This window comes from Pan paniscus, chromosome 10, assembly GCF_029289425.2.
Source record: "Pan paniscus chromosome 10, NHGRI_mPanPan1-v2.0_pri, whole genome shotgun sequence".
NCBI classification, from domain to species: Eukaryota; Metazoa; Chordata; class Mammalia; order Primates; family Hominidae; genus Pan; species Pan paniscus.
The window spans coordinates 44,210,565-44,238,380 of NC_073259.2; the positions used below are offsets into that span (position 1 = coordinate 44,210,565).

At 56.9% G+C, this 27,816-nt stretch overlaps 3 protein-coding genes and 1 long non-coding RNA gene across 6 annotated transcripts in view; 1 reads left to right on the forward strand and 3 right to left on the reverse strand.

The window, feature by feature from the left end:
* The window catches only part of AQP6 (aquaporin 6), a 43,599-nt gene extending 37,999 nt beyond the window's left edge, over window positions 1–5,600 (reverse strand). Inside the window, exons 1-4 of one of the 2 annotated variants that reach the window (XM_008951192.4) lie at window positions 4,579–5,600; window positions 3,672–3,830; window positions 3,328–3,408; window positions 1,008–2,689 (exon numbers count right to left, since the gene is read on the reverse strand). In XM_008951192.4, coding sequence (XP_008949440.2) covers window positions 2,477–2,689; window positions 3,328–3,408; window positions 3,672–3,830; window positions 4,579–4,980 — 855 coding nt within the window. In that variant the 5' untranslated portion in view covers window positions 4,981–5,600 and the 3' untranslated portion in view covers window positions 1,008–2,476. Of the gene's footprint in view, window positions 1–1,007; window positions 2,690–3,327; window positions 3,409–3,671; window positions 3,831–4,578 lie in introns of those variants that run through there. The other variant, XM_034935911.3, reaches the window with a different exon arrangement.
* On the forward strand, window positions 3,841–18,677 carry LOC117975434 (uncharacterized). 2 transcript variants are annotated; one of them, XR_004665687.3, is made up of 3 exons: window positions 3,841–4,017; window positions 12,328–12,450; window positions 18,485–18,677. It is a non-coding gene; the product is annotated as an uncharacterized LOC117975434 (long non-coding RNA). The 2 variants fall into 2 exon arrangements; XR_010108924.1 differs by lacking the exon at window positions 3,841–4,017 and adding an exon at window positions 10,212–10,400.
* Window positions 12,452–16,259, reverse strand: AQP5 (aquaporin 5). The gene is made up of 4 exons (XM_034935914.4): window positions 15,750–16,259; window positions 14,478–14,642; window positions 13,959–14,042; window positions 12,452–13,141 (listed from the first exon to the last, which is right to left on the reverse strand). Exons 1-4 carry the CDS (start codon window positions 16,110–16,112, stop codon window positions 12,956–12,958), a joined length of 798 nt encoding a protein of 265 aa, XP_034791805.1. The 5' UTR covers window positions 16,113–16,259; the 3' UTR covers window positions 12,452–12,955.
* Window positions 18,678–19,249: 572 nt separating the features above from the next.
* On the reverse strand, window positions 19,250–27,499 carry AQP2 (aquaporin 2). Its single transcript, XM_003825854.7, has 4 exons — window positions 26,919–27,499; window positions 23,785–23,949; window positions 23,394–23,474; window positions 19,250–22,709 (listed from the first exon to the last, which is right to left on the reverse strand). The coding sequence occupies exons 1-4, from the start codon at window positions 27,276–27,278 to the stop codon at window positions 22,500–22,502; spliced, it is 816 nt and encodes a 271-aa protein (XP_003825902.3). The 5' UTR covers window positions 27,279–27,499; the 3' UTR covers window positions 19,250–22,499.
* Window positions 27,500–27,816: the final 317 nt, after the last annotated feature.

Below are 27,816 nucleotides of genomic sequence, written 5' to 3' on the forward strand. Positions count from 1 at the left end.
GAAGACTTGGGCAGCCTTTCCCCCATCCCCAGTCCCTCAGGAGACATCATTAAAAAGGATCTATCTTTTGTTTGTATTTTAATTTAATTAATTTTTCATTTTAAATAATAGAGATGAAGTTTCACTATGCTGTCCAGGATGGTCTCAAACTCCTGGCCTCAAGCAATCCTCCTGCTTGGGCCACCCAACATGTTGGTGATTACAGGTTTGAGCCATCATGCCTGGCTAAGTTTTTAATTTTTTGTAGAGGCAGGGTTTTGCCATGTTGTCCAGGCTGGTCTCGAACTCCTGGCGTCAAGCGATCCTCCCACTTTGGCCTCCCAAAGTGTTAGGATTACAGGTGGGAGCCACCGCACCAGGCCAGGACCCATCTTTTTTTTGTTTGTTTTTCTTTTTTTTTTTTTGAGACAGAGTCTTGCTCTGTCACCAGGCTGGAGTGCAGTGGCGTGATCTTGGCTCACTGAAACCTCTACCTTCCGGGTTCAAGTGATTCCCCTGCCTCAGCCTCCCAAGTAGCTGGGACTACAATCACGCGCCACCACGCCCGGCTAATTTTTTATATTTTAGTAGGGACAGGGTTTCACCATGTTGGCCAGGATGGTCTCGATCTCCTGACCTCGTGATCTGCCCGCCTCAGCCTCCCAAAGTGCTGGGATTACAGGCGTGAGCCACCGTGCCTGGCCGCCAGGACCCATCTTTTATATGAATTTGGCTGCTACATCTTAGGGTACCATGGTGATGAGCGTCATAGAGATGAGAAGAACTGATTTTATTGGTTCGCCTCTTCATTCCAGGGCCCTCCCACAGCCCCTCACACCCACAAAGCCTCAAGGTCAGCAGACCCAGGAGAAGAGGACACAGGGTCCCTGGTTAAGTAGATCCAATGATGTGAGAGAAAACCCAGTCTCTCTTCCCTCCCTCTCAATCATCTTTGTCTCTCTCTTTTCCCCTCCTCCCTCTCATTACCAACAGCAACTGTCTTCATACCCAATAATTACAGTAACAGCAACAATAATCATCATTTATTGGGGTTGTTTTTCTAGCATTTTAACTTCTGAAAGTATTTTCCAATTTCTTGATTTCACAGCAGTCCCTGGAGGAGGACTGTGTGTCCATTTTACAGCTGGAGAAGCCAAGATCCAGATAGGACCCCCAAGTTGTGGGCAGAATAAATCTACAGCAGCCTTTAACTATTAAACCAATTTAGATTTTGGTAGTCTTTCAGAGGCACTGAATCTCAAATCTTAGTTTCCTGGGTCCCTCCTGGGTTCCTACTACCCTTAGGGCTTATTCAACACCTTTTTGGGGATCCTGTAATGCTGACAGAGAGCCTGGAGACTGCTTCTTTGACCCAGGTCATGAGTCAATGGCTAGATGGGCACTTCCCCTCTGAGGATTGTTCCTGCCTGAGAGTGGGCTGTGGGGTGGGAGCTGGGGCAAGCACCTGGGAGGAGGCTTCCCTGGGAAAGGCCTGTCTGGCTCAAACCTCCCTTCCTCTATCCCACCCCTCTATGAGCCAGAGAAAATGTTCTTCTCTGTGTCAGTTCTTCTCAAGGGTGGGGGCCTCTCCAGAGCATTTGGAGGATTGAGGAATAAAGACCTATTGGGAGAGGCCGGGCGCGGTGGCTCACGCCTGTAATCCCAGCACTTTGGGAGGCCGAGGTGGGCAGATCGCCTCAGGTCAGGAGTTTGAGACCACCCTGACCAATATGGTGAAACCCCATCTCTACTAAAAATACAAAAAATTAGCTGGGTGTGGTGGCAGGCGCCTGTAATCCCAGCTACTTGAGAGGCTGAGGCAGGAGAATCCCTTGAACCCAGGAGATAGAGGTTGCAGTGAGCCGAGATCATGCCACTGCACTCCAGCCTGGGTAACAGATCAAGATTCTGTCTCAAAACAAACAAAGATCTATTGGTAGAGCAGTCTCTGTCCTCAGGAAGCCCCCAGTCTGAAGGAGGAAATATACCCCCCAAAACCACACCCAAGGTCAGAGAAACCCCCCCAGGAGCTCAGAGGCTGTCCCAGGGCCTGATTCCTCCAGACAGCCTGTCCTCTCTGGACCAAGCGTTTCCTGGGTGGGTAAGAAGCTGGGGCTTCCTGAGGTCCCTATAGCTCCCATGTCTAAGCAGAGTGGCTGTCTGGGCTCCCATTCGTTTCTCCCCCAAGACTTGGGCATCTGGGTGTCAGGACTCCTACGGGGTCCAGTGGGTGAGAGCATGGGAGGGCGATCCTAAATCCCCTGCCTTCCTCTGCTCTGTCCCACTGAGAGGTGGGGAAGCCCTACAGAGAGGGAATGGGACAAATTCACTCCCAGATTCTACCTAGAAACGTAATGCCAGGGATAGGGCTTGTCCCCTCCAGCCCACCTGGTCAGGACAAAAGGTCAAGCCTCCCCCTCCCGCTACCCCCAGGGAGAACCTCCAGGCAGGTCCTGCAAGGCAGGAAGCCCAAGGGCGCGGCCAGGCCTAGGCTGTTTCACACACTCTCCATCTCCACAGCTCCCGAACCCAGCTGGGATTCCTTCTTCGGGGGCTCCGCCCCTGCCCCTGCCCCTGCCCCTGTCCCCACCTCTACGGTGCCTGTGAGGATAGCCAGCCGCTGCGCCAGGGTCTTGGTGTCGGGGAACAGGACGAAGTTGTAGATCAGTGAGGCCAGGAGGGCTCCCATCAGGGGCCCCACCCAGAAGACCTGAGGAGAAGGATGTCGTCACCCCACCCAGGAGCTATCAGGACCACAGGGTGGCTCTGGGACCGCTGCCTGCTTCCCCAGTGCCGACTTGATCTCCCAGGTCTCCCTCAACTGTCTGTAAGGTGCTAAATTTGAGAACCACGAGTCGTGTTTCCCAAGCCCACAAGGTAAGGGGACCTTGCCCCTTGCTCTCCCTGCCCTCCCTGGGGCTGAGCCCAGGCTCTGCAGCCGAGGCTGGGGCCTGGGGCCAGTCTCCTCACCCACCCCCGCCTCTTTCCTCTCACTTCCCCCGTTTTAGCCAGGAGTCCTGGCTATTGCTGTTTCTGTCTCTGCTGGTGTGTGTGTCTATTTCTGTTTGTCTTTTTCTTTATCCAAGTTTGAAAATTGGTCCAGCTGGAGAAAGTGAATAAGGAAACAGCCAGGACTTAAAAGTCTGGGCCAAGGCTGCAGCTCCTGCCCTGGCCCATTTCTTGCCAGTCCACTGGGCATCCTGGGCAACTGAAGCCGAAAAGAAAGGAAGTCTCAGCCAAGACATTCACCCTGGCCTTCCGAGCTTAGGGAAGCTGAGAGTGAAACCCACCGTCTACAGGCAACTCGGGCTCCCTTCCCTCCCCAGGGCTGCCAGCAGAGGGGCTCACCCAGTGGACTGTGAACTTCCCAATGATGACGGCAGGGCCGAAGGAGCGGGCTGGATTCATGGAGCAGCCAGTGAAGTGGATCTGGGGAGAAAGTGCAGGGTCAGGGTGGGAGAAGGTTTAAGGCAGGCCTGAGAGGGGACCATTTCTCAGTCCTGGCTCAGAGCCTTAGCCCCAGCCACGGCCTCTGTAGTGCCATATCCTGGGCCTAGAGTGCAGGGGGTACCACTTTGGCTCCAAGACACGAGGGGCTCAGGGAGGGACACTGCCTGGCCTTCAGGGCTCCACAGTTTCCCCGGGGACGGACCCGGTGTGTGCATGTGCACGGTGTCCCCTCTGCTCCTTACCCCAATGAGGTGGCCCAGTGCCACAGAGATCCCAATCATGGTGGCCGGGGAGCCTGATGTCTGACGGCTGTCGGTGGAAGCGAAGACACAGAGCACCAGCTGCAGGGTCAGAAGCAGCTCCACTGCCACCGCCTGGCCAGTTGAGACACTGTTCCGGACCTGGACAGAGGGAGTTACTCTGGACCAGACGCGGGCTCTGCCCACAGACAGACAGAGAAACCCCTGCCACTGGGCCTGGTCTCCTCAGCTGGAAGGGGGTGACACCTCACTGCCGCCCAGCTTCAGGACTTCGGGAGGCCTGTGCAGAGGGGTCCATATCTGCTCTGGACCGTTGCTCCCTGCAGAAGTGAGTGGCGCTCCTCCCACCCCACCAGTGGGTTGGTTGGGGCCAGTGGTTCAGGAGGCTTGCTTGAGAGGAGACTGGCAGCAGGTGCGGAAGGAGGAGATTTGGGGGAAGAAGGTGGAACATAGATGGTTAGGAAATGGAGAAGGGGCGAGTGAGGCAGGCCTCAAGGTGGAGGGAAGAACTTGGGAACAATCGGAGAGCAGAGGACGTGGGTGGAGCCTGGGAGAAAAATGAAGTCCCCGTGGGGTCCCCTTCTCTACCCACAGGCCCCGCACTCCCTTGGCCGCATCTACCCTTAAATGCCTGGTCCTTCTATTCCTTCTCCTTTATGTGGCCTCTTCCTTCTCCACCTGTTCTTCGCGCCACTATCCCATTTCTATTCTGCCTAGACTGAGGTCAAAGTCTCAGTCCTCTGGGTCCTGGGGCCCAGCCCGGGAGGATGTGGAGCCTGCAGCTGACTTGTTTCCTCCTTTGCTCCCTCGCCTCCGTCCTGGCCTCCACCTTCACCACTTGTGCGCATTCCCGCCTCCTGGCCCTCCAGGTGCCCCTCCCTGCACCTACCACGTTGATACCAAGGGTCTCTCGGATGTCTCCCGGCATGACCCCATAAAGCAGAGCAGCCCCCACTGTGGCCCCCACCAGCTGGGCAGCCACATAGGCCACAGCACGGGGCAGAGAGATGTGGGAGCCTACGAGGAAGGCCAGCGTCACGGCGGGGTTGGCGTGGGCCCCGCTGGCCTTCCAGGTGACCTGCACAGCCATGGCGGTGACCAGGTTGAAGGCGATGGCAATCTGTAGCACGGAGGGAAGTGCTGTGGGCCAGCGCATGACTGAGCCCACGCCAAAGAACACATACAGCCCCGTGGCCAGGAACTCTGCAAACAGCGCCCTGCTGATGGCTTTCCAAAGCCTGCACGCCAACATGCTGGCCCAGCCACGTCCCCCTGGCTCCACTGCATCCATGTCCTGGTGCCTTGGCTGTTCCTTGCTTTGCTCTGGGGCCTCTTCTCTGTTCCTCTGGTCTCTGATCTCCTGTCTCTTCTGGTGTCCTGTCTCTGGCTGACCCTGGCTTTTGCTCTCTGTGGAGGCTTCTCTGGCCCCCACCTGCAGCTCCTCCACCACGCTCCTGTCCCCAGGACTGTGCTGGTCAGACTGGCAGGGCGCAGGCGGATGGGCTTATGCGTGTGTATGGGGGTGGAATGAGGGGTGTTGCTCACATGCCTGCTCCAGCCAGAGCTGACCTGATGGGGTGGGATGTGGGGGCTGTCTCTGGGCACTGAGCTGGAACCTCCTACGATGATTTCCAGGGCGGGTTGGGCCTGACTCGTGTTGTAGACATTCCAAGGTCTAGCCTGAGGGTCGCAGGTGCAGGGCAGCAGGGCTCATGGGATTTCAGACTGTTCATGTTCCAATGTCAGCTTAGATACAGCAAGATCACTCAGATCCCCGGCCTGCTTCAGGGGGTCCTGTGCATTCCCAGGTCCTGTTCGTCTGGCCCCCTCCATATCTAGGCTTTGCTTCCAAATGGGCTGACACCGCACCGTGCCCGTAAACCCAGAAAGTAAGTCCCCTCCTCCACTCCCACCTATACCCGCACTCACAGAATGCAGATGTGAATACAGTCGACTTCACCAAGGACACTGTGGACACTGCGGCCTGTGGGGTTGCAGAGGGGCAGGTGGAGAAGGGGTTTATTCCACAGCGACTCAAACCGCGTCAGATCACACAAGGCCATGGGCACCTCTGCTGTCCACCAGGGGAAATTTCCACTGGCCCTTCACTCACTTCCTCCTGCCTCCCTGCCCTCCCCCGTGCTCCCCTCCCTTCTCGGCTCCTCCCTCTCTGCTCTCCTCCTCTCAGGGGCCAGATTTCACTCCTTTCTCACACAAGGCAGCTTAACCATTTTTTGTGGCTGCACTGGCCCTATGGTCACCCATGCCCTAGGCTTTCCCCTTTTAACCCTAGCAGATAGCAAGGTATTTTCTCAAACAAAAGTGTTCCTCCCTAAGAAGAGTCTGCCAAGCTATTGAAATAACAGTCTTCCCCTCTTCACCGTAGCTGGGTGTCCTGACCTCATCCCTGGCATATCTACCTGCCTACAGATGTCCCCTGGTTGTTCTCAGGCTCCTCAAACGCAATCTGTCTCCAGATGTGATCCTCCTGTCTCCTGGTACCCCCCCAACCCCCATGTTCTCCTCTTGTTTTCTGCAGCTCAGCTGGTGGCATCTGGGAAGCATCCTTGACCCTTTTCTCCCTCCTTTCCCCATCCAGGAAAAGCATCAAGTCCTGCTGATTTTCAATCCTAAATATCTCCTGACTGTGCCCTCTTTTTGCCACCCCTGCTGCCCTGCAGCCTTTCACCAGTCTCTCTGTCTGCTCCCTTGCTCCATTTCAATCAATTTTCCATACTGCAGCCCAAGTGCTAAAATGCAAATCTGATCATGCTGCTCCCCTGCTAAAATCCCTTCCAAGCCTCCCATCCCTCTGGAAGCTCTGTGTCTGCCTTCAGGGACCCTGCAGCTCTCCCTCACCTCTCCCCACTCTGTTACCCTTTGGTTTCACCAAATGCACACTCTTGCTGGCCTCTCCTTGGAAAAAGCTCTCTCCTCTTCTTGGAGATCCCTTGCACTCCCTTTGCTTGGGTAACTCCCATTCCAAAGGCTCAGCTTTGACGTCGCTTGCTCCTTTCCTGGGTGGGGACCCTTCTGCGTGCTCCCACCACAGCTAGGCATTCTCCTACACTGCAGTCACCACAGGGTGTTGTCATGGTGTGAATGTGTCTCCCCAGTGAGGCAAGGCGGGGAGGCCTTTGGGGGGCAGGAACCAAGTTTTGTTCACCCCTGCATGTAGTGTCTTGCACAGAGATTGGCACAGTAAGTGCCCAATAAATATTTGTTGAATGAATGAATAAAAACTTCTTGACTTCCCGGGGCAGATGACTATGTCTGCTGCATTTCAGCCTCATACTCATACCTTCCCCCACCTGGGACTGAGCCCTCTGATATCTTCAAGAGAAACACCTTAACTCTGGACTACAGGCTCTGTTCCTCCCCAGTCCCTGTCTGAGTCCCAGTAACATCCCTCACCCATTCCCTTCTGTTCTCCCTGCTGTCTCGACTTTACCGTATCCTCTCCAGGGAACTCCTGGGCATCTCACCCTGAGCAGGCTCTTGTCAGCGCTCCATGGTCCTGGCTCCCTGTCCTCTCCACCCCGTCCCCGCTGCGTGTCTCTGTTCTCATCCTCTTCCACGCCTTTCTGCCCCCCATCTGCGCTGCTGAGCACTGCTGGAGAAACTCACCCAGTCGTGCAGACTGATGCCATGACAAGTTCATGGTCTCTGGCCCCAGTAGGGATCGCAGCTCTGCTCAGCAATCCTTCCACAGCTCTCCCCTCATTCTTTAAACCTCCCCCACTCTCTTCAAGTATTCGACTCACTCTGGCTTTCTCTCAGCAGAGCACCCACCCTTGCCTCCCACCCTACCTAGAAAGCCAAGCTACCAGGCAAGACTTCTTCCCATCCTCCCTCCCAGCCAAACTCACCTGCAGCTGCCCTGTGCCCTCACCAGCTGCCCTGTGGCCTTGAAGTAGAGGCAGCCCTTCTCCAGTGTACAAGTCGGGGTCGGGGGACCCTCCTTGGACTTCTGGCTCCCTTTGAGTGACTGGGACCCTCTCTTGGCCTTTCCCAGTCTCACCTGTGGCTTTCAGGCTTCCCCTTCTCTTGACTTCTTCCCTATAAACGTGCCTGCGTAGTCGTGGAGCAGTGAAAGATCATGATTTGGAGTCAAGGTTCCAGCCACCTATCCACTGCACAACAGCCCCCAGCCCCCGGCTACCGAAACCGCTCTGGCAAAGGCCAGCATGATTTCCTCTCCAGCCCACTGTGGCACATGGTCTGCCGGCCATCTCCTTCCTGACGCCTCTTTTTCCCTGCCTTTGAGGCACATCTCCTGGCTGTCCTCCCATCTCTGTGAGGGCAACTCTGCCACGTGGCCTCCATGGCTGGCTCCTCTTCTGCTGATCCTTAAGCCCAGGACTTGTCTACTCCTGGCCCATGGCCCCTCACTCCTGATGAGTGTGCCTGGGCAGCCCTGTTCCCACCTGTGACTTCCACACCCTGCAGATACTGTCGACTCTCAACACTGTCTCTGGCCCAGATCTTTCTCCTGAACTCCAGACCCACTCACCTCTCACTGGACCCTCCGGCTTGCTCCTCCTCACCCTACTCTCACTCAGTTGCCCAGGCCAGAACACAGGAAGCATCTGGTGCTTCCCCTTCCCCCAGCCCATAGCAAATAGGTTCCTTGTACCAGGTTCCTGGTAGCTCTTTCTCATATTTGACACCTCTTTCCATCCCCACTTGCCACTGGCCCAGTGCAGCCCTTATCACCTCTCCACGATGACTGCATTAACCTCCTTCCTGGGCTCTCAGACTATGTTGTGCCCTTCCACACCACTCTCCTCTCCACTCACTGTCAGAGAGATCCTTCCAAAATGCAAAGCTCATCAAGTTACTCCTCTGCTCTAAAGCTTTCAATGGCTCCCCATTGCCTCAGAATCAGGTCTGAATACCCATGTTTAACATGCAAGGAAGGCTCCCCTTCCACTGCCCACCCTGCACCCTTTACTCCAAACAGGCCAGACATATTTCCCCAGAACGAGCCCTTTGCTGTGGAGTTTGGATGCCTCTCCTTTTTGTCTCTCAAGACTTTGCTCAAGTGCCGTTCTTCTGCGAAGCCTGCCCTCATTTCCCTCTCCGGCAGAATCAGGGCAAGCTTCTTAGAGAAGCAGGGCTTGAGCAAAGCCAGGGGCGGGTTGTGGCCTCTGCCTCCTCAATGCCTCCACTGTTCCAGCACAGACATCCATCCCTGGCTGGCATAGAGGGGTCATTCAATAAATGCTCAAGGGATGACAGGGCATGGCTGTGGGGGCGGCGTGGGCACTGTTCCTCCCTGGCACAGGGGGTTCCCTGGCTGGGGGCTGTCCCAGGGTAGCTCAAGGGCACTTGTCTGCTTCCCTCACTTCAGGCAGGGCGAGTAGAGGGCTTGGTGGACAGGCACTTTCATCTGACCTAGCCTCAGTTTCTGCCCTTGTTAAATGGGCGCCACGTGGCAGCAAGGCTTACCTGTTGAGAGCTGCTGATGAGGCCACTGAAAGGATTGTGAACACTGCCATGTGTATTGCACCCTAAGCAGTTGCTTAACCTCAAGATCCTCATTTATGCAGTGGGGATGATGCTAATAATTCCCTCTTCCCTGTGTGTAGTTAGGAGTAAATGTGCTGATACCTAGGAGAGGGCCTCCAAGTCAGAAAATGTGAATGATTAGGATTGTAACTTCCCTGCCCCCTGCCGTTAGACAGCTGTGGGGACGGGGCTGCATGGCGGCTCCAAGACAGGCACCTCAGCACCTGCCCTGGGCCTTGGAGCCTGAAAGTGCTAAGTGCAGTGGCAGCCCTTGTCCCCAGCTAGCCCGGGGCTGAGTCTCCTGACCTCTGCCCAGCCTGGGACAAGGTCCTTCACCTCCTGAGGCCAGGTGGGCATTGACCAGGGCTTGCTCCAGGCCTGGCTTCCTGTCCTAGCCAGCACGTGCCCGAACCCAGCCAGCACTGGGCTCTAGTGCCAAGCTTTAAGCTCATTCATGCTCAAAAACCTTTTGCCGAGGTTCCTTATCTGGCTGCCTAGGACTGCCTGTCAATGCAGTTCTGACTGAAGTCCTATTAGAGATTGGGGAAAGTAAGGGGGGCGAAGGGGAGGGGAAGGAGGAAGGTACCGGGAGAGAAAAGGAGGGAGAACACAAACTGATGGGGAGGGAATTCAAGATGGCTTCCCGTGCCTCATCTCACTGATCCCCACAAAACCTGGAAAGGTAGGGAGGTCTGATGTCCTCATCCACACGTGATGGAGACACATGAGGCCAAGAGGAGCGGAGAGACCTGGTCCTCCCAGATGTCCTTCCTCCTGTCCACCCATCTCAACAGCCAGCCCCTCTGTCCGCTCTCCACCTCTCCTCCCGGTCCTCTTCCATCTCTCCCCATGTCACCTTGTCCACCTCCCAGCTGGTGAGAACTGGCAGGCCCTGGGGAGAGGAAGAGGGGGAGGAAGGGGAAGGGAGCCTCCCACAGGAGAATCCAGACTCTCCCTGGGTTCCATCTTTAGGTGCAGCAGAGGTGACGGGGCCTGTGTGTGCTTGCGTTGGACGGCACACAGGTGTGCCTCTGAGAACCCGTGGAGCCAGGCTCATAGGTCTGGGCCCGCGGTGGGGCCGGCGGTGGCCCTGTGAGCGAATGCTGGAGGAGGGCTGTTGTGGCTCTGCACATTCGAGTGAACGTGCGGAGGAAAGGAGACGCACACACCCGGAACATGCAGCCCTCGGGCACGACTGAGGTCAGTGTGTGGCCGCGAGCCCCGGACTGTGTGGGGTCAGTGTGTGTGTGCGCGCGTGTGCACGGGACTTTGTGAGCCCGCAGACCTGCCGCTCCTGCAAGATCCGACACGCAGACACAGCGACCCCTGCTGGCCACACCGCCTCAACCACGGCGCTTGTCAGCCCCAAGCCCTAGCTGGAAGCTTGCCCAAGGGCCAGGCGAGGCAACCTGCAGGAAGCTCAGGGCCGGTAGCCCCCTCTGGCTTAGTGCCTTGCCCGCCCCCGCGGGTTTGTCTCCCAAGGGTCCACTGTCCACCCTGCCGTGGTCCCCATTGGGCTGGAGGAAGAGCCCATCCTCCTGGTCATGGCTGTGTCTGTACCTGAGTCTCCTGGAGACTGAGCGGAGAAGGGCTCCCCTCTCTTCTGCGCCCCACCCGGATAGTGGGGCGGGGATGCATTGGGATAGGCTGCCTCAAGGTGGCCCCAGGGGACTCAAGCATGAGGGACTCCCTGTGTCCTCCACTCCACCCCCATCTGGCTAGAGCCCAGACCCAGGACTTGTGGACGACGAGGCGCCACGCTGTGGATTCGGTGGACGACGTCGCCCTCTGCTGGCCAGAGCTGGCACTTGCAGCCCGGCTCCCCCAGCCCGGGGCAGGTTGGAAGAAGTGGGAAGGGACACGGTGGGTGGGGGGCTGCTCCTTCCCTGGGCTCCCGGGGTTCTCACACGCAATGCCACGTGGTGTTCACTGTAAGCCTATGGGGCGGACATGAGTGGCTGACCTCTCACTTGTAGATGCTTAGACTCTAAGTGTGGAGAAGGCTGGGGGGTCTGCCGCTCCTCACCCCAGCCCCTGGGACTGCCTCTCGCTGGCCAAGAACTACAGCTTCCCCTACCCCTTCTCAGTCCGTCTCCTGGCCCCGCTGGACAGGCGCTCAGGTCCAGACACCCCCAGGAGGGCAGAAGCATGTGGCTGGGGCCCCAGACTAGGCAGGCACGTGTGGGTTTCTATTAACACGACTATACTGAGCACTCACTCCAAGGCGCCTGACCATTTGTACAAGCGTTTTACCTCCAGGCATGGTCTCATTTTCTCCTCACGACAGCACATGCGGTCGGGAAAAGTACCCCTGTTTTGCAGATAAGGTCCTTAAAGCTCAGAGAGCTTATGTTGCCCCAAGTTTCACGGCCAGATTGGAATGAGGGTAGTTACTGACTCCAGGCTGGGCTCACTGCGAAGCTGGGCTATGCGGAGCTGTTCACTGCATGACCCCCCGCCTTTTCCTCACAGAAAGCTGACTGGTCCCAGGCATCTCATGCCCTCATCTGGTCCCCACAACTATCTTGTGAGGAAAGTGATATTTTATCCCCATTTTACAGATGAAGAGAGGGAGGCTCTGAGAGTTTAAGGAGGTTACCTAAGGAGTGTCAGTGACAGTGGGACAAGAGCAGGCTAGGACAGAGCTCAGGCCCAGAGGAGAGGACGGTGGGGACACTGGTGGGCCAAGGCATGAGAAGCCCTGGAAAAGGGGGCTGGGCCACATGTGGCTTCTGGGGGGGTCGGGGGGCTGCTCCCTCTGGGCACAGGCTCCCAGCAGGACACCTTTTTGAAACATCAAGGTGCAGAGAAAGGAGCCCAGGGCTGTGATGGAACCTGGCTGGTCACCCCCTTGCCATCTCGAGGGTTTGCGGTTGGCTCACTCCTCCGCCCTGCCTGTCACACCCTGGCACTCCCCTCAAGTGCCAGCCAAGCCCTCCTCAAGTGGCAGGGACTTGATTGACATGGCTGAGGGGGAGGGGTGAAGGGTGACTGCAGTGAGGACCCCTCCTTCCTGGCCTCTAGCTCTATTTTGATATTCGGTCTTCTCTCAGTCTCTCCCTGCTCTGTTCCCATCTCTCTGATTCTCTGGGCCTCCCATGGTCACAGTCTCCCTTTCTTCCCACAGAGCACTTGTCCTGGGGTCCCCTGGTACCCTGTGGAGATCGTGGTGGAGGATGTGGGATGACAAAGAGGAGAGGCAATGGGCCAGAGTGTCTCAAGGCACTCTGAGGAGAGACAGAGGCGGAACGTGAGTATCAGTGATTTATTGGGTAGCCCCCACTCTAAACACCAGCAGCCCCACACATGCATCCTCACCAGAAATAAATAAGGCGGCATTCAATGAACCAGTCTGTCTTCTTCCTAAGGAGCTCTGGGGAGGGTCTGCCTCTGCCCACCTAGGGGCTGGGATCCCTTCAGCTCTTGAGGAAGGGTTGGGGAAGGTGGGGGATGCAGGCTGCAGGCCCACCCTTTTCTGGCCTGGCCCTTGCAGCCTGTGAGCTTGGCACTGCATTCACAATCTCTGAGGTCTGTCCCAGAGAGACCTGTCCCCAGCAGACCCCAGCCCCTGGCCCCTACCCCAGGAGTCCCATCATGGGTTCCTTCTCCCCTCTCTAACTGTGCAGCCAGGGTGACCAGCTCCTCCTCCTCAGCCAAGAGGACCGGTTGTGCAAAAAGGAAGCTTGTGTTAGGTACTTTTTCTTTTTTTCCCCCTTGGCTCAGGGGCTGAGGGGCTGGCCCCTGCCTGACACTGGTCAGCGGGTGGTCAGCTCCATGGTCTTCTTCCGCTCTTCCCGCTGCTCCTCCCAGTCCTCGTCAGGCTCATACGTGCCTTTGATGATGGCCACACGCTCACTCAGGCTCAGGGAGTTGGGGAAGAGCAGGTAGAAGTAGAGGATGGCAGCCAGGACTGCCCCCACGATGGGCCCTACCCAGAAAACCTGGTGGAGACAGGGCAGGAGTCAGGGCGCTGAGCCCCAGACCTTGAAGACCACATGCCCCCCACCCCACAGAGGACAGACCCACAGACCCTGAGAGGAGACAGACATGCAGACTTCCAGACCTTCAGGGAGAAAGACTTCCTCCCACCTCGGGGACGAATATACTGACACACCACTCCCAGGGACAGAGACATGGACCACAGACACCCAGACCCTCAAAGAAGGCAAACAGATTCCCAGAGGGACAGGCTCCCTCCAACCACACTGGAAAGAGAAACAAATAAACCTTCAGAGGGGACACGTGGGTCCTCAGAGAGACAGATGAACAGAGCACGTCTCCCCTCCACATAGGGATAGAAACAGACCCTGGAGAGAGTGACCATGAGCTTTCAAAGGAGGGGGCAGACAGACTGTCCACAGGGACAGACCCACAGGAAGACTCTCCCAACCCCCTCAACAGGGACAGATAAATAAAACATCAGAGAGGACCAGCACACAGACACCCAGAGGGACGGACACCAAATCCTCAAGGGAATTGACACAGAGCCCCTCTGCACCTCCAGGTTCAGTAGAGCCTCTTCCATAAGCGGATAGATACTCATACTCCCTGTCCCCAGCGGTTCAGGCCATACAAAGCCACCTCTGCCCCTCTAGCTGAATCCCATCCCCTACTGTGTCCCTTTCTCTGTCAGCCACCACTCCCTGGCCCACCCCCAAGCTCTAGACCCACAGAATCCAGGTCTGGTGAGCTCTGAGCTGCCACTGCTGGGTCTCCAGGCCCTCATCTCCAGGGAGCCAGGGGAAGGGACAGACTCACCCAGTGAGCAGGGCTGAACCGATTCATGACCACTGCAGGGCCAAAAGAGCGGGCTGGGTTCATGGAGCAGCCAGTGAAGTAGATCTGGATAGAGACAGGGCGGTGGAGAGAAAGGCAACATCCTGGTCCACTCCCACAGAATCTGGACTCTCCCAAGGTTACACTGCAGTCCAGGGGCTCAGCCAGGTCTCAAACTCAGGCTGGCAACCTCTCCCTCCAAGGATCCCAGCTGCTTGGTTAACCGTGGACCCTTAACTACGCCCTCCTCTCTTCTCTGCTCTGAGGTTGGGTTTGATTCCTGTCCCATCCCACCTCCTACTTACTCCCATCTTTCCTCAGCCCAGAGGTTTTGGGGGGATCAATTCTGGGGCCCAGTAGGGCCAGAGTCCAGGAGCCCTAAATCCAGGCCTTAAACTCTGCTGGACTCATCAATCTGAAGTGGGCTCCGCTCCAGGGCTCCATTATTTGCCTTGAGTGCCTGCCCCACCCTCACCCCAGCCCAATGTCGGTACTGCTCACTCCGACAAGGTGGCCCAGGGTGACAGACAGGCCAATGGACAGGGCTGGGGAGCCCACAGGGCTGGTGCGGCGGGAGTCAGTGGAGGCGAAGATGCAGAGTGCCAGCTGGAAGGTCAGAATCAGCTCCACCACCATGGCCTGGCCCTGCGTTGTGTTGTTGTTGAGCTGCAAGAGGATAGCGGGTTAGGACCCCGGCCACCTTCTGGCTGTATAGCCAGGGGATCGGGGAGTAGGGCTTTTGGCCTCCAGGGACACTTAGAGCACCTTGGCACCTGGAAGCCAAGTCCTGTGGACATCGCCCCAGCGAAGCCATTTGTTAAAGACACTATACATTTCACAGTTTGCAGAGGCTTGAAGCTCAGGCCTGTGGCCAAAGGGCAGAGCGTCAGGGTAGCTTTTCCTGGACATGGGCCTATCAATGGCTCTGCCCAACCCCCAGCCCCCATAAACTGGCATTTACCCTCCATCCTGTGGGCAGCTGCCCGGTTTGCCTGCCTCACACCCCATCCCGGCCTCCTGCCCGTGCCTGGCCCCATGCCAGTGCCAGCCTTAAACCCGTCTCTCCAGTGCGGCTGACTCACAGCTTGACAATGGCCAAGCAAATCCTCCTCTGTGTTTGATTAATGAACCCAGTTTGCATGGGGTTGGGGGCTGACTCTGGGGCTGCAGGAGGTGGGAGGGAGGCAGGGGTGCGGGGTTGAGGGGAGGAGCACAGGTTGGGGAAAGAGGGAACCAATACTCAACAGAAACTGCTCTGCACTGGCCCCACATTAGGGGGTTCCTATCTACGGTTTCTAAATGTGAGCCCCTTGACACCTGCTGTGGCAGACACAACCATCCCCATGGAGGCGCTGAGAACAATGAAGCACAGACAGGCCAGGGTCACCCAAAGCCGTGATGACAGCCCGCTTTTCTCTGGTGGTTCTACTCAACCGCTCCACTGAGGTGATGGGAGAGGTGAGGGGCCCAGGAGGAAAGTGGAGCTCAAAGGTGAGACAGGAGGAGGCAGAAGTTTCTGGCAGGAGAGGAGGGGTAGCAGGCATTGGAGAGAGACCAGGGTGGGCCAGCATGAGGGGAGGGGGAGAGGAGGTGGGCAGGAAGGGAGCACACATCAGCCTGGAGAGTTGCCTTCCTGGCCTTGGGAGGCTCTGCCTTCCTGGTGAAGGGTGTGGGCTGGCCCACTCTGCGGCACCCGTTTTTTCCAGGTGGGGTAAGAGGCCTGGTCCTGAGCCCACCCCAGGGTCGAGGCTCCCACCCCCCCAGGGCACTCACAGCGTTGACGGCCAGATTGCCCCGGGCATTGAGCGGTGCCACACCGTAGAGGATGCCGGCCCCGGCAATGGCGCCCACCAGCTGGGCCGCCACGTAGAAGAAAGCCCGGAGCAGCGAGATCTGGTTGCCCACCAAGAGGGCCAGGGTGATGGCGGGGTTGATGTGGCCGCCGCTCACGGGTCCCAGGGCCTGGGCCAGCGTGCCTATGGCCAGGCCAAACGCCAGCGCGATCTGCAGGATGGTAGGCAGCGCCGACGGCCACTTGAGGGCTGAGCCCAGGCCAAAGAAGACGAAGATGAGGGTGGCCAAGAACTCGGCGAACACGGCCTTGAGGAAGGCCACGGAGCACACCTCCTTCTTCATGGTGGCCGCGGGGGCCCGGCGGCAGCTGCCGCGGCGGGGGGCGCCCGTTGGGTCGCAGGCGGCGGAGGAGGTGGATGCGGCGGGGGCGGGGGCCTGGCTGCGGGGCGCCGCGCACTGTCCCGCGCCCACTCCGAGGCTGGCGGCCTGGCGCGGGCCCTGCTGGGGCGCGCTATATAGGGGGCGGGCGGCCGGGCGCGGGGCCGGCGCGGGGGGGCAGGGGGCGGCTCCTACGCTCGGGGGCCAGCGCGGCGCGCGGGTTGGGAGGCTCCAGGCCGCTGCGGGCCCGCCGCTCCCGGTCGTCCAGCGCAACCCCGGCGCGACCCCCGCCCCCCGGCCGGGGCAGCCGCCGGCCCGTCCGGGCCACGTGACCCAGGCGGCGGTGTAGACCGGCCCAGCGTCCCGGGCCCTGCGCATGATGCGCCCAGGTTGGCTCCCGCGCTCTCCTCGGTGCCGTGCGCCCCGGACTCCCTGGGAGACGGGGCTCGGTCCCGGCGCTTCACTCCGACCTCGGGGCGTCTAGCTCCGCCGGCCCTTACCGCGCTCCGTGCGCGGCCTTCCCCTTTTCTTCTCTTCGGGCTTTTGGTCCAGCTCCTCCTTTTCCTCCTGCGACCGGAGCATCCTGACCCGCCTCACCCCCGGCTGGGTCGGAGTGATGCTCGTCCCGCAGGTCGGCGCCGCTCACCTCCCTCACCGCCGGCGGCGGGGGCGGGCGGCCGGGCTGGGTCCTGCAGGGCGGTCCGGCCGTCCGACGTGGGCCGCTCCCGGCCTGGGCCGGGCGAGCTTCTGGGCTTGGAAGGCTGGCGTTTTGGGAAAAGTGGGCACCGTGCCAGCCTGCCCCGACGCTTCGCAATCCTCGACGCCCGGTAGCTGGGCAGTACCTGGACTAGGCAACGGACCCCCGGAGGCGCCCTCTCCCAGGCCGGGGTTCCCCTTGTCGACGGGACGGGACGGGGGTGTGACGTGAGGCCTTGAGACTCTGGGAGTTGGAGTGGGGGAGCAGGCGGGGTAGAGACGCACCACTGACCTCCCAAGCGCGGTCTTGGCGTCTTCCCTCTTCCTGCTAGAAGCCCCTCACCCTGGATCTAAGACTCTCCTTCTCTTCCTCCACCTCCCCTAAGTCTCCTTCGAACCCTCACTTGGTCTTGATCTCTCTCCCCTCGAAATCTGTTTCTGTCAGTCAGTCTTTGCAAAACCCTATTTCTCTTTTTGTCTCTGTCTTTGGTCTCTGACCCTCTCCCTCTGCCAGCCTCTTCCTCTCGGTCTCTCTCCGAGAGGTCTCTTTCTCATTTCAGTCTCTCTGTTCTCCACCTCTCCATCTCTCTCTCTCTCACACCTTCTCATTTTCTGTTTTTCCTTCCTGCCTTTTGCTGTCTTAGTCTCTCTGTCTCTGTCTATTCATTTCTCTCATCCTGCAGTTTCTGTCTCCTGGCTATTTTCACCTTTTCTCTGCCTCTTAATTTTTGTGCCTTTCTTTGTTTCTGTCTGTTTCTACTCATTTTCCATGTCTCTCTCTCTTACATGTGGTCTTTCTCAGTCTCCCCAAAGTCAAGTTCTTCTACCCCTGGTCTGGGTGACACTTTCTTCCAGTTCCCATCCCCCTTCCCTCTGAGCTTGTAACCCCTTTGTAACCTGCTGCCTCCTCGCACACCACCCTCTCCCTCTTCCCACCCACTCCAGGTCGGGCATGTGGAGAATGAGGCTGGAGGGCTCTCTAGGGCTTAGAGGGGGAGGACCCACCCCCAGGATCCCGGGAGAGGAGCTGCATTAAAGACTCCCATCCCCATGTGTGTTAGAGAAGCCCTTAGCACAGTGCCTGGCACAGAGTAAGGCTCAGTAAAGTCTCCTTACGTTGTGACTGTTAATTTTAAAAGCCCCTTGAAGGTTTAGTGTGGTGCTAAGCTAGGGGGAAGAGTCCAGCGGGAGGGTGCAGAGGAAGTAGAGAACAGGTGCCTCCCCTGTCAGTTTGTCAGGCAGGGCTGAGGGGAGGAGCCTGCAGGAATGCTAAGGACTTGGAGGAGCGGGCTCTGGGCTCTGTGGCAGCTAAGATGCCAAAGAAAACAAGGGCTAAAGAAACCCCGCTATTGTTCCTGCCCAGCTCTGGCATTTCCTGCTGGAGCAGCTCCTCCCCCAAGTCTCTCCTCTTAAGGCCGGAGGTCAGTCTGTCCTTTCTTCCGTGGGTCCCAGCGCTTTGTCCCCAGCCAATCATGCCAGCTGTACATGCCAGTTGTATGCAGGATTTTCTTCTGGGCCTGGGACTTGGGCTGGACAATGACCCTGATGACCCCAGAGGCCATTGGGGGCCAGGCTCCTTTGCTGCTGAACTTGCCTCCAGTTCGCACCCTTTCACTTGCTTTCTCATCCTCTCTCCCCAGGCACTGTCTTCATAGTCCACAGGTCTCAAACTCCAGCATCTCAGAATGAAAGGATTCACAAGTGCTCACAAGAGGCTGGGCTGCCAGGGGAAGCTCCGACCTGAAGATTTGAACTAATGAGGGACTATAAAGGCCAAGACCTTGTTCCTGCCATTTTAGAGATTCAGAATATAATCTACAAAGTTAGAGATTATAATTGGCCTCCACTGTGTGATTTGATTCCAAGCTACCCATGAAGAAACCCAGACTCAGAGGTCACTTGCCTAGGGTCACACAGTGACCTGAGATGGGAACCACAGGTCGCCACATAGACTTGGTCATCAGGAGTGGGCCTGGTGAGGCCAAAGAAGGAGACTTCATCTGTCAAGGTTACTCACACGGGGCAGCTGATTCTGTTTCCTAGGCCTGTGTCTTAGGCTCTTCCATCTCTCTAACCACTAGAGTCCCTCTGTCCTCAAGTCATCACAGTAAACTCCTATTATGTCTTGGAATTCTCTTTGCCCAAGCACTCAGGCCCTGCCCTGGCAGCTCCAGAGGAATGCCCGGGACCTTTGTGAGCTGAGTGATGGGTCTCCCCATTTGTGGCAGGGGGAATTTGAATGTCTTAGGGAGAGCCCTTCCCCTCCTCTCCTGATATGGGGACTTCTGAGTTCCCTGGGAGAAGTTGAGGGCTGGGGTAGAAGTGGTAGGGAGCTCCGCCTGTCTTCTGGTACCTTGGGCTGTATTTCTATTACCACTGCCAAGTTGTGGAAGAAACAGTACTTATTGGCAAATGAGCATTTATTGAGTGCTTATTATATGCAGAGCAGTTGAAGGAAGGTAGATAGGAGAACGCCATCCAAGAACTGGAAGCAGCCCTGTCCCCAAAGGGCTTACAGTCTAGCTGGGAGGCATTGTATATATACAACATCACAGCTTAAAGATACAAAACGACATTGAAGCACCATTTGCAGGTGCAAAGTCATTTGGCACAAAGTGGGAGTATGGGACAGCTCAGAACCTTCTCTGTCCCCAGCTTAGGGACCTGGAGATCTGTCTACCTGTCTCCATGCTGCCCTGCCTCTGTCTGGTTTGGTGTGTGTGATCTCTGTTCTCTGACTGACCTGGTGCTCTTAAAGGGCAGAAACCAGCCCCACATTCTTTGTCCTCTCTACCCTGCTGCCCTCGCCAAGGCTCTCCGTCCACTGCAAGACAGTGGGTTGGGCTGGAAAGGCCCAGCCATGTGTTCTGGCTTCTGCCGGGGCCTCCCAGGAGCCTAGGATTTGTCTCAGTGGAAAAATCATGGGATTTTGTGTAAAAAGGTCTAAGTTCAAGTGTTGGCTCCACCATATACTACCTGTGAGACTTTAGACCAGTCCCTTAGCCTTGGTTTCTGAATCTGTAAAATGGGAAGAACAATATTTGCTCTACCTTTGTCACGGGGTTGGGAGATAATCACAGGGGACGATAAGGGGAAGCTTTGGAAATAGCAAAACCCTTCATGGCTGGGGGCCTTTGTCCTTCCCTAACCTATCTGAAGTTTGAGGAAGATTAGATGAGCCCGTGGATGCAAGGCACCCAGCACAGCAGCTGGTACACAAGAGATGCCAGGAACTGCCAATTTCCCTCCACCCCTGGAGTTCCATCACTTGGAATCCTTTTTTGACCTCTGACTCCAATCTGGGCAATAGAGGCTAGAAATGGTAGGGATTTCACATTTAGTTTTTGGGGAGATGCAATCCAAGAAGTGAAACAGACATAGAGAGAAATTCTTGGCTTCTTCTAGAGGAGTTTGTTGGGGTGAGGTGGGGTGGGGATGAGGTGCCTGAGACACATCCATGCTGGGCTCATAGCTCACTGCCTTGCTGCCTTTGAACCTCTAGAGCAAAGACACTCAGGTGCCAGGAGGACAGCTCTGGAGGTCACTTTGGTTTCTGACTCCACCCTTCTTCTGGTAGTGAGGCCAAGTGGCTGTCACTAGCTATTGGGGGTTTGGGAGAGTCCTCTCCATAGCACATATGGCCCAGGGCAGCCTTTTTTGGACCTCAAAGAGAGCTTTGGTCAAGGAAGACAGGAAAGAGCATAGATGAGAGGGACACAATTACAGAGATGTTCCTTATACACTGTCTTTCTTGGATGGGAGCAGAAGGGAGAAAGAGGCTAGAGACTTAGTGCCTGGTGCACAGTGGGTGCTTGGTGCAGTGTGAGATAGATACAGACAGAAGTCTTGAAGGCATGGAGGCCACAGAGAGCATGGGGGCGGAGGGGGGTTCAAGGTATGACCCACATGTTACTTATACAGCAGGCTGGAGAGGGAAGGAGAGAATGGATAGGGCTGGGTGGTAGGAGGAAGGAGGTGGGAGAAAAGATAGGGCACACATTCAGGGTAAGAAGAGGTTAAGAGGCTGGGCCAGCCCCAAACCCATCTCCTTCTGCCTGGATCTTGTGGGCTCCCAGGACTCTCCTTTGCTTTGGCCATCAACGAAAGGAGGTAAGGGATGTTGAGCATCAGACTCCTTCTGCATCCTTCCCCCAGGAAGCAGAAATAATGAAATGAATCTTGTAATGCGTGATAATGGTATTAAGAATTACAGTTTACACAGCATCTTTACATGCGTCATCTCACTTAATCCCAGTTAATCTCTTTTGAGAGCAGTAGTACTGGCCTAGAAATTTAGAAGCCTGGGTTCTAGACTCAGATCTGCCTCTGCCTGGAGAAGTCATTTCCCTTCTCTGGTCCTGAGAGCAGCAGGCTGCTCTATCCACAATGACTGTCCAGTGGTAGGAGCCAGAAGCAGGGGATCACGGGCTGTGGAGAGGCAGACAGAGAAGGAACAGAGATTCCTGGGGTGGAAAAGCTGCTGCCTGAGGACTGGGGAGAGTGAGATGGGTGATGGATGGGTATTGCCTGGTGCCCATGGTTGCATGCCTGAGCACCTTGCCCAGCCAGCCATAGGTGTGTGCTGGGCAAGAGGGCTCACTTGTGAAACTGGGTGTCTCCTTTCAAGAAGTGTCTAGGTGCAAATCTCCCCCTCACCCAAGACAAAGGCCCGGGTCCTACAAAGGGCTTTTGTTTTCTGTGCCGAAGTGGGAGGCTAATCTCTGGGTCTGGGGCACCCCTGGAGACGGGGGTCCCGGGCACACACAGCATACACACATGTGAAGGCGTGCACACTCATATGCCTGCTTCCTCTTTGGAGAGGTTCTCCCTCACCACAGAAAGGAAATCTTTGGCCACCAAAGATTTCCTTTTTCCAGAGGCCATGTCTAGGGGAGCTGTTCTCTGGTTGACACCTCTCTACCTCCAGCAATGAGTCTTGGCAAGCCTTGGGGCCCAGCGCTGCGGGTGGGGGAAATTTTCCAGGAGGAGCCAGATTGCGGCTGGAAATCAAGGCCCTCCCTTCAGCCCTCTCAAAGTGGCCTCCTTCCCTTCCCCTTCTCCTGAGGATGACTGGCACCCACATTCATCCACTGCAGGAGAAGTGGATTTATTGCAGGTTGGGGAGGAAGGGGTGCAAGGGGAAGTGAGAAGTCCCCAGCCGTGCACACTTGCACCAACGTAGGCAAACCTGTTCACACATGCACAACTCTGCATGTGAGGACAAAGGAGAACTTGGGGATGAACACACTTGCACACTAGTAAAACCAGTTGCATCATTCCCAGAACCCCCAAGGCAGGGGTCTGTACACTCCCCACTCAGTACCTGGGTGCAGGCTCTCCAGAGTTTCCCTCTTACCACCCACCTGGCTCCCTCCCCAGCTCAGTCCCCTAAGTTCCCAGTTCCCTGCAAAAGGCTGGAGGAGCCACCACTAGCTGCTCACAGCCTCAGGGCAGGGGACCTGCCAGGCTCAGGGCTCCCTCCGGCAGCCTCCTCCCCGCCTGCTCACAGCACTGGCCTGGGCGCGCACGTCCAGGAAGCAGCTACTCTGCGCTCGGGGGCCAACTTCAGACCTGGGGGAGAGGAGGGACGGGGTGGGCCCGTCTGCCTCGGGCCTCACAAGCGTCCGTCGGGGCCGTAGAGGCCGCTGGCGGCCCTCAGGCCTTGGTACCCCGTGGCAGGCTCTGCGGCGAGTGCAGCTCCACCGACTGCCGCCGTCGCACCTCGCGCTCCTCCCAATCGGTGTCCGGCTCCAGGCCCTTCAGCACTGCCAGGCGCTCCGACAGGCTCTTGGCTGGCGGAAACAGCACGTAGTTGTAGAGGAGGGAGCCCAGGATGGCGCCCACCAGGGGTCCGATCCAGAAGACCTGGGGGCGAGCGGAGAGGGCGGCTTGGCACCCGCGCCCGCACCCGGAGCCCGCAGGCTCCGGCGGCACACTCTGCGGCCGCACCCCTCCTCCCCGACATTAATCTAGTAAAATGCTTATTTATGTAATTACAACGACAACGCCAGCTGCTGGGGAAGCCTTGTCAGTGCGGGGTTAAGGGTGCGAATTCTGAAGCCACTGCCTGTGTGTGAGTCCTGATTCCACCACTTAAGTGCTGTGTGCACTTCGACAAGTTACTTACCCTCTCTGTGCCTTTCACTCTAAGAATGTCTACCTCCTGGGGTGGTTGTGAAAACTGAGTTAATGTTTGCAAAGCACTCAGAACAAGGCTCACCACATACTAAGCACCAGATAAGTGCTAAATACTACCATTTATAGAGTTCTAAGTGCCAGACACTGCATTATCTGGGTTACACTGGTAACCTCACTTACTGTTCCCAAGAAGCCAGTGAGGTAAGCTGTTGTCATCCTCATTCACAGACGTGGAAACTGAGTCTTTGGCATCAGATCTGAGGGGTGGAACCCAAGGCTCCCCAGGACCAGGAGGAGTGTGGAGGGTTTGGGGTACCGCTGCTGAGCCCCCATCCCATGCTATTCCAGCTCTTGTTCTCCCTCTAAAATGGGTTTCTAGGGAAGGGGAGGGCAGGGGGTTTCAGCCATTACCCAGTGGTCATCAAATTTGCCAGTGACGACAGCTGGAGCCAGGGAGCGGGCAGGATTCATAGAGCAGCCGGTGTAATGGATCTGCAGTGGGAGGAGGGCATCAAAGAGAGAAGGGAGGTGAGGACAGGGCAGGAAGTCCTTGTCCCGCGCTGCAGTGCTTGACCTCAGCCTAAAGGGAACCCACGTGATGGACAATTAACTTCATGTTTTATTTACAGATGGGCTGGAGTGATATCTGTCCCTCTGGGGTATCTGGGAGTCAAACCACTGGGGTGTCTGTTCCTCTTGAGAGTTCTGTGTATGTGTCCCTCTTGGGGTCTCTGTGTCTGTCTCTGGAGTGGTCTGTGTGTCTGTTCCTCTAGGGAGGCTGGAACCCATGGCCATGACCTACCCCAAGGAGGTGGCCCAGGGCCACGGAGAAGCCTATGGAGAGAGCAGGGGTGCCCGGGTTCTCTCCGCGGCGCTCATCAGTGGAGGCGAAGATGCAGAGCACCAGCTGCAGTGTCAGGAAGAGCTCCACAGTCACCGCCTGGCCAGCCGTCGTGCTGTTGCTGAGCTGGAGACAGAGAAGAGGCAGGTAGGGGAACACTGAGCCCACTTTCCTCTCTGGCTCCATCTTCCTGTCCACCTGCAGTCGAGGCACCAGGGGGCCTCTGGGCTGGGAGCCGGAACACCTGGGCTTGCCAGACGCCTTAGCTGCAACGACTGATCCCTTCTTCCTGGGCCCTGGCCCAAAGGCAGCCCCTGATCCCCCAGGATGCCCATGGTCCCCCCGCCAGAGGTAGCAAAACTGACTCTGTAGCCCATTAGATTGGGGCCTGAGGTTGGGAGCCTGCAGTATGAGAGGAAAAGAATGCTGAGATCCAGAATTTCTGTTTCCCAAAGAACAAGAAGGGAAGAGGTTTCAACTGCCTCAGGAAGCTTTGGGCCGGTTAGCAGGAAGACCTTCCTCTGTCTCTAGACCATCAGACCCTGGTGCAATGAGAGGCCTGTGGTCTTTCTTCCTGAGGTTAAATGGCTCCCAGAGACAGGGTCTAGGGACTTGGGTCTGGGGGACAGTCCTAGTGTGCCCCTTTCCGCTATGAGTCCGGAATCTACCTCTCTCCCTAACCCTTGTCTATTCCCCACTGCCTTTCAGGCCTCAGGTTTGCCCTGTTCGTTTGCTCCCTGCACATCCTATGGAGATTGGGGTAAGGGCCCTGGAGCTGTGTTGGACAATGCCTCCACACCCATGTAGGCTGCCCATGGTCTCAGCAGACCCTGCCTTGGGTAAGGAGAGAACTCGGGGCTGAGTAAAGAGGTGATTTCATAACTGGGCCGCACCCAGCACTGGATTTCTCCTTAGGTTTTGTCACCCTGTACCCTACACCCTGCCTTCTGGGGCTGGGCACTGCACTGGGTGGAACAGTGACAGCTCTCAGCTCCCACGCTCTTTCTCCAGGCCCTGAACCCCCACCCCTGGGTCCGAGACATCAGGTCAGAACCCTTGGGTCTCTCTAGGGTCTAACCTCAATCCCTCCTATTGTTGTCCAATGCAGAGTCTCTAGAGGACAGTGAAAAGAGCTTTGGAAGCAGACACTTTGGAGGCCTCTGACTTGCCGTGGGACTACTTAATTTGGCCTCAGTTTCTCCTTCTGTGAAATGGGATAAGAAAATGGATTCTGGAGGACTGTGGGAGGACTAGAAATGACATATTGGTTCTGTGACTTTGATCAATTGCTGTTGAGCCTCAATTTGCCACTCACAATAGGGGGAACCACAGAATTTCCCTTATAGCGTTGTACCAATGATGAGATGATAGCTGGCCTGGCACAGGGCAGGTGCATGTCAATGATTAACTTCCTGGTGGCCAGGCTGGCTCTCAGTGTCCTCAAAGGACACTTGGGATTGTCTTGAGGGTCATCTGGCTCTCCTTAGCCTCAGAGCAAGTTGGTCCCACCACTGCCCCATTCCATCCAGGCAGGGTTCTCCCCAGGTCCTCAAGGTGGTAAATGCTGAGAAGTGGCATGGAGGAGCCCTCCCAGACCTTTCTCTTCTGAGGGCCCCAGTCAGTTGTGAAATGATGGAGGAGGAGGACCGCATGTTTCCCATGGCCTTTCACTCCCAGTGCCCTGCTATTAGAGAAGGACTTCCCGGTCATGCTCTCAGGAAGTTCCTTTTTCAGTCTAACTGGACCTCTTCTTGCTGCAAACTGAACTAATTTTGTTCTCAGAGGAAATGAGCCCACTCCTCTGCTTGCCCACCTAGCCTTTCCTTGGCCCCTGGCTCCCAGCCTTGTCATATTTTCCTCTTTAAAAACAGAGGCTGGGTGTGGTGGCTCATGCCTGTAATTCCAGCACTTTGGGAGGCTGAGGCGGGTGGATCACTTGAGGTTAGGAGTTTGAAACCAGCCTTACCAACGTGGCGAGTCCTGTCTCTACTAAAAATACAAAAATTAGCTGGGATTACAGGCGTGTAATCCCATGGGAGGCTGAGGCAAGAGAATGGCTTGAGGTGGAGGTTGCAGTGAGTTGAGATTGTACCATTGCACTCCAGCCTGGGCAATAGAGTGAGACTCCATCTCAAAAACAAAACAAAACAAAACAAAACAGAGAAGTTCCCTAATTGGGATACCTCTGTCCCACAAATGAGGAAGGGCCACTTGTGCAGAGAAGGGGGTGCCCACAGAGATTGTGCAGGACTCATCAAAGACATCAGGACTCTTGTCCAGTGGCCCAAGGATGGAAAAGGCCGGGAACTACTGGAAACAAGCACAAAAGAGGCACTCACTGTCCTGGCTTAGGATGGGGGTACAGAGTGAGTGTTGATCTGTTGGGGGCACAGGTCATTCCTCCACATTCATGTGCCTTGGATTCACAGGGCCCACACAGACCTGAGAGGGGAAGTGGGTGGGACATGGGGGAAGGGACTGTGGCACCACCCTCAGCTCCCAAAGGGCCCACGGGGCCCAGTTAGCGCCTGTATCATGTAATCAGCAGCCAGCTTATGGGCTCCGGGGAACCTCCTCAAGGTTTGGAGAAGTGAGTATGCCCATTGCTGCTTGCAGGGCTGTGGTGTGTCCATGCCTGGCCTGTAAGGAGCACCTGCCATGGGACCTGCAAACCCTCAAAGCAGAAGAAATGCTGGGCCCCTCTTCTCTCTTGAGAACCCTGTGATGATCACTCCAAGGCTCCCCGCAGCTTGGAAAGCATGTCTGCTTGGGACACCAACTCCTGCTGAGGTATAGCCCTGTCCTCACTGTAATGTAGGCGTTGAGTCCAACAGAAACCTGGATGAGGCTCTTCCTGCACGACGGTCAGGGTGGAAGAAGCCAGCAGTCTGTCTGCATCCTGCTTTGCTCTGGTATCATTGCTCCTTTCATCCTGACCCTCCTATGGTGGCTGTGTTCCTGGCTCCAGCCTCTCTCTCTGCCTCTGTCTCCATCTCTCTCCCTACATCACCCAGAGCCCATCCCTCCCATCTCATCCTTTACAAGGGATTCCCCAGGACCTGCCCCTTGTGGATGGCAAAGTTGTGGCTACTCACAGCATTGACAGCCAGGTCCCCGCGGATGTCTGCTGGCGTGATCTCATGGAGCAGAGCGGCTCCGGCCACAGCCCCCAGCAGCTGGGCAGCCACGTAGAAGGCGGCTCGGAGAAAGGAGACGTGGCAGCCCACCAGGCAGGCCACAGTCACGGCGGGGTTGATGTGGGCCCCGCTTATGTGGCCCAGAGCCTGTACCAGGGTGCCAATACCCAAGCCAAACGCCATGGCAATCTGTAGCACAGAGGGCAGGGCCTGTGGCCAGTTGAGGGCCGAGCCGAGGCCAAAGAAGACGAAGAGGAGTGTGGCCAGGAACTCTGCGAACACAGCCCTGGAGAAGGCTATGGAGCGGAGCTCCCACATGCTGCAGAGCCCTGCGTGGCTGGCCCAGCTGTCTCAGGGCCAGGATGCTCCGGGCACTCGCTCTCGCTCTCTTTCTCAAGGCCTCTGGGGAGGCTGGGTTGTGGGCATTTATAGGGTCCTTCCATCCCGGATCTGGGCACGTGGCGGGGAGGTGGAGTCGTTGAGGCCAATACCTCTTCTCCTCCATGGTGGCCTCTGCCCCCATGCCCCATCCCAGCCCACCCACAGGCCTATCACCCTATCTTGGCCTTCACAGCTGACTAATGTTCCCCATTTAATGAGCTCCAGATAAGGACTGACGTCCCTGGTTTTCCGTGTTTCTTCCCTTGGTTACCCCAGGGCTGCTGCCCCAGGGCGTCTCCCAGCCCCCACAGGGTCTTGTGAATGGGAACGTCTGGTGGGGATTGTGCCCGGCGCCCCTCTCTCTGACTCAAACTGTTGACCACGGCAGGGGCAACACCTCACACAAAACTAAGAGAGAACATGAGTGCTGCTCCTTCTGGTAACTGGGAAGGTCTTCTGTCAGACCTCCAATTAT